Here is a 3,118-nt window from a genome sequence, read left to right as displayed (position 1 = left end):
TACCGCAAGCTCTTATCGAATTCGATTATTTATTTACAATTATTCGTAAAATAAAAAGGAATACGTCGACATTCAATCAAGTAGGTGCTCAAAATGTCGTCCGTTCACTTGAAGACAGAGCCGGCATCGCTTGAGTAGATTTTCTCGGACATTTTCTAGCACTTCCGCAGTGACTGTTGTCTGAGCATCATGAATTCGGGCCACGGTCTCCATTTGGTCCTCGGGCTCATCAGAGTTAACCATTTCCTTGATATTTCCCCACAAAAAGTAGTCCAATGGCATCAAGTCAGGTGATCTCGGGGGCCATCTTCGTGGTCTGTTTCTTCCCAACCAACACTGAGGGTAAACCCCTCAGTGTACGACACTTCCGTTGAGGAAGTCTCGTACTGTACCAGCATTAGGGTGATTTTTTTTTTACTTTATTTTTTTTTTTTTCGGTCCCATCGTGAATTCTTGTTGGAAATACCCAAAAAAAAATTCCCTGAAAGTTTGAGCTCTTAATATTAATTAACGTCCTCGACCAAGGCATGTGAATATTTCCCATTGAAAATACACAAAAACTTTGATTTTTAATTTTTGAATTTCTAAAGCTCAGCGGCATTTCATGGGATCACTTTGATCGAAGATGGTTTTTTCTTAGAATTAAACGCTCTACAAAAGTGCCCATTGCCGCAAAGTCGTAACTCACACTGGCGAGGCAGTACGGGCCACTGAACCTGATTTTTTCATAAAATTGGCGTTTTTTCGCATTTATCTCGTATATATCAAGAGCTACGGAAAAAATATAAATGACAAACTTGTAGAAAATTTAATTTCCAACAAAAAAAGTCTTATGGACCAAATCGCTAAGATCAATATTAAGCGAGATATTAAGCCTTGAATATATTTTTTCGTGCAATTTTGGCCGATCATTGATTTAAACTTATTAATATCTCGTTTACTTTCTCTGTTTTTTATATTTTTTCTTCAATATATTTTTCTAAGGCTAGAAAACTAAAGAAAAATTAATAATCTACAATATTTAACCTTTAATGATAAAAAAAATTTAATCAAACTCTTTTCTCTTTGTTTCTTCTCCGTCAGTTGGTACTTAATAATCTAATGGCAACGTTGCGATGTAACTAACATCGCGGTGATTCCCCCACCAGTTGATCAACAACGTTTGACAAAAAGTACGCGACCAGCGAAAGCTCAGTCATTGTCCGCAAATCGAAAGCCTCTCTCCTCTCCAAAAATCCCCTCTTTTACGTAACCTTGAATTAGTTTAATAAATCGCCCGGCTAATTGCAGCGCTTTCTTTGTTCTTTATTGTGTGATACTAATGCCGCAAATATCGAGAACAAAGCTCAGTGAACACTGAATGTACTCGCGTCGCATTTGTATGCTTTACGTTGCGTTACATTTTTCTATCATTTTTATTCTTGTCAAAGATGTCTGAACAAATCGGAAATAGAGTTTATAATTATATAATTGGATTTGAAATTCATAATATTAATAATATTAAGTTACCTTCGTGTAGGGATGTATTGATTCTCTCTATGTACAAACATCAATCCTTAAAATTAAGTATACGAGCAAGTGCTAGTAGTGTGATCAGTGATACGAATGCTATTTGGGCTGATCTTTTGATTCCAACTTCTCGACCTCAGCACAGTATTAAAAAATTGGAAAAAATTCACAGTGACTACATGAAACTGAAGAATCATCGAAGTCGTGCAAAGACATCGAAAAGACAACGAACAAATGTGGAACAGTTTAGCAAACGTCTTGATAAATTATTTGACATTGCAAATTGTGCTGCACTAAAAAAATTACCAAAAATTTGCAGCAATTTTTGACAGATTGTCGTAAAGGAAATAGAAATATCCATCTACCAGCAATTGACGTTATACCAGAAGAAACTTCTGGAAATCTGTCTGCGATGGAAGTAGAAACTCCCAATAATGAGGAAATTGGTTAGTTCTAATATTATAATAGTTCTGTTTAATTATATTTGATTTGTTTAACATTCAGCTAATATGTTTACTAATTCACTGTTAACATTTTTCATTTCAGGAATGAAATTATCCCAACAGTCGTCCTTAAATAGTTTCTGTAGTTCCATATCAAATTCCAGTGAATTGAAGCGAACTTGTTCAGACTTTGAAGATACAATGCCAGCGCCTAAGAAAAATAAAATTGATATTCTGACTTCGGAATTAGTATTAGCACTAGATAGAACTAAAACTAGTAACAGAAATGCGATGTACATCATTTCTGCTGTGATTCATAGTTTAGGACTTGAGATTGATAAATATAATTTAAGTTACTCCACTATTCGCAATGCGCGTATTTCAAAAAGAGAAGAAATTGTCGATACGATCGAAGAAGAAGAAATTTTTGATGACTCTCTCGTAGTGCACTGGGATGGAAAGATGCTTCCTGCGGGAAATGGTCAACCAAAAGCAGAACGATTATCAATACACGTCACCGGAATAAATACTGATAAAAATTTAAAAACTCCGATTCTCTCTGATGGCACAGGTGAAAGCCAAGCTTCAGCCATTTTTGAAACGCTGATAGAGTGGGATCTTTGCGATAATGTTAAAGCAATGTGCTTTGATACAACTAGTTCAAATACCGGTAAGTTAATGTTGTGGTTGAATGAATTTTTATCACAGTATTTGTTTTTTGACTTAGGAAGAAATTTTCAAATAAGAATTTGATTAATTTTTTAAATTATTTTTACGAATGTTGAGTTAAAATATAAGCTGAGTCAAAAATTTGAATAACTGATAATTAAATAACAGTTTATCAATAACTAATTCTTTGTTTTAGGTTGTTTTAATGGCGCATGTGCATTATTAGAAGATAAAATTGGCCGTGACTTATTATATCTGTATATCTGATGTCGCCATCATACTTCTGAATTGACGTTACGAAATGTTGCAGAAGTTGCTTGGCCAGTGACGAATAGTCCAAATGTACCAATTTTCAAAAGACTCAGAGATAATTGGGAAAAAATTAATAAATCTGCGTATGAAATCGGCACAGAGGATAAAGATATTGCACTTAGTTTAAATCAAAGAAAAGACGATATTCTTGACTTCATAGAAAATCAACTGAAGGTATTAATTAA

At 34.3% G+C, this 3,118-nt stretch overlaps 1 protein-coding gene across 1 annotated transcript; it reads left to right on the top strand.

Moving 5' to 3' along the window:
• Positions 1 to 1,822: 1,822 nt before the first annotated feature.
• LOC123270087 lies at positions 1,823 to 2,888 on the top strand. The gene is made up of 3 exons (XM_044736021.1): positions 1,823 to 1,955; positions 2,056 to 2,622; positions 2,818 to 2,888. Exons 1-3 carry the CDS (start codon positions 1,922 to 1,924, stop codon positions 2,886 to 2,888), a joined length of 672 nt encoding a protein of 223 aa, XP_044591956.1. The 5' UTR covers positions 1,823 to 1,921.
• Positions 2,889 to 3,118: the final 230 nt, after the last annotated feature.

This window comes from Cotesia glomerata, linkage group LG8 (assembly GCF_020080835.1).
Source record: "Cotesia glomerata isolate CgM1 linkage group LG8, MPM_Cglom_v2.3, whole genome shotgun sequence".
NCBI lineage: Eukaryota > Metazoa > Arthropoda > Insecta > Hymenoptera > Braconidae > Cotesia > Cotesia glomerata.
Note: the sequence above shows the minus strand (reverse complement) of the source record. Positions and strands in the feature narration are given on the sequence as shown.

What these genes read in the sequence shown, in the direction of transcription:
- LOC123270087 (XM_044736021.1), top strand. Translation starts at nt 1,922, where the DNA reads ATGGAAGTAGAAACTCCCAATAATGAGGAAATTG. An exon ending in TCCCAATAATGAGGAAATTG is followed by an intron (nt 1,956 to 2,055) that starts GTTAGTTCTAAT and finishes TTTTCATTTCAG; the next exon opens with GAATGAAATTATCCCAACAG. An exon ending in TACAACTAGTTCAAATACCG is followed by an intron (nt 2,623 to 2,817) that starts GTAAGTTAATGT and finishes TCTTTGTTTTAG; the next exon opens with GTTGTTTTAATGGCGCATGT.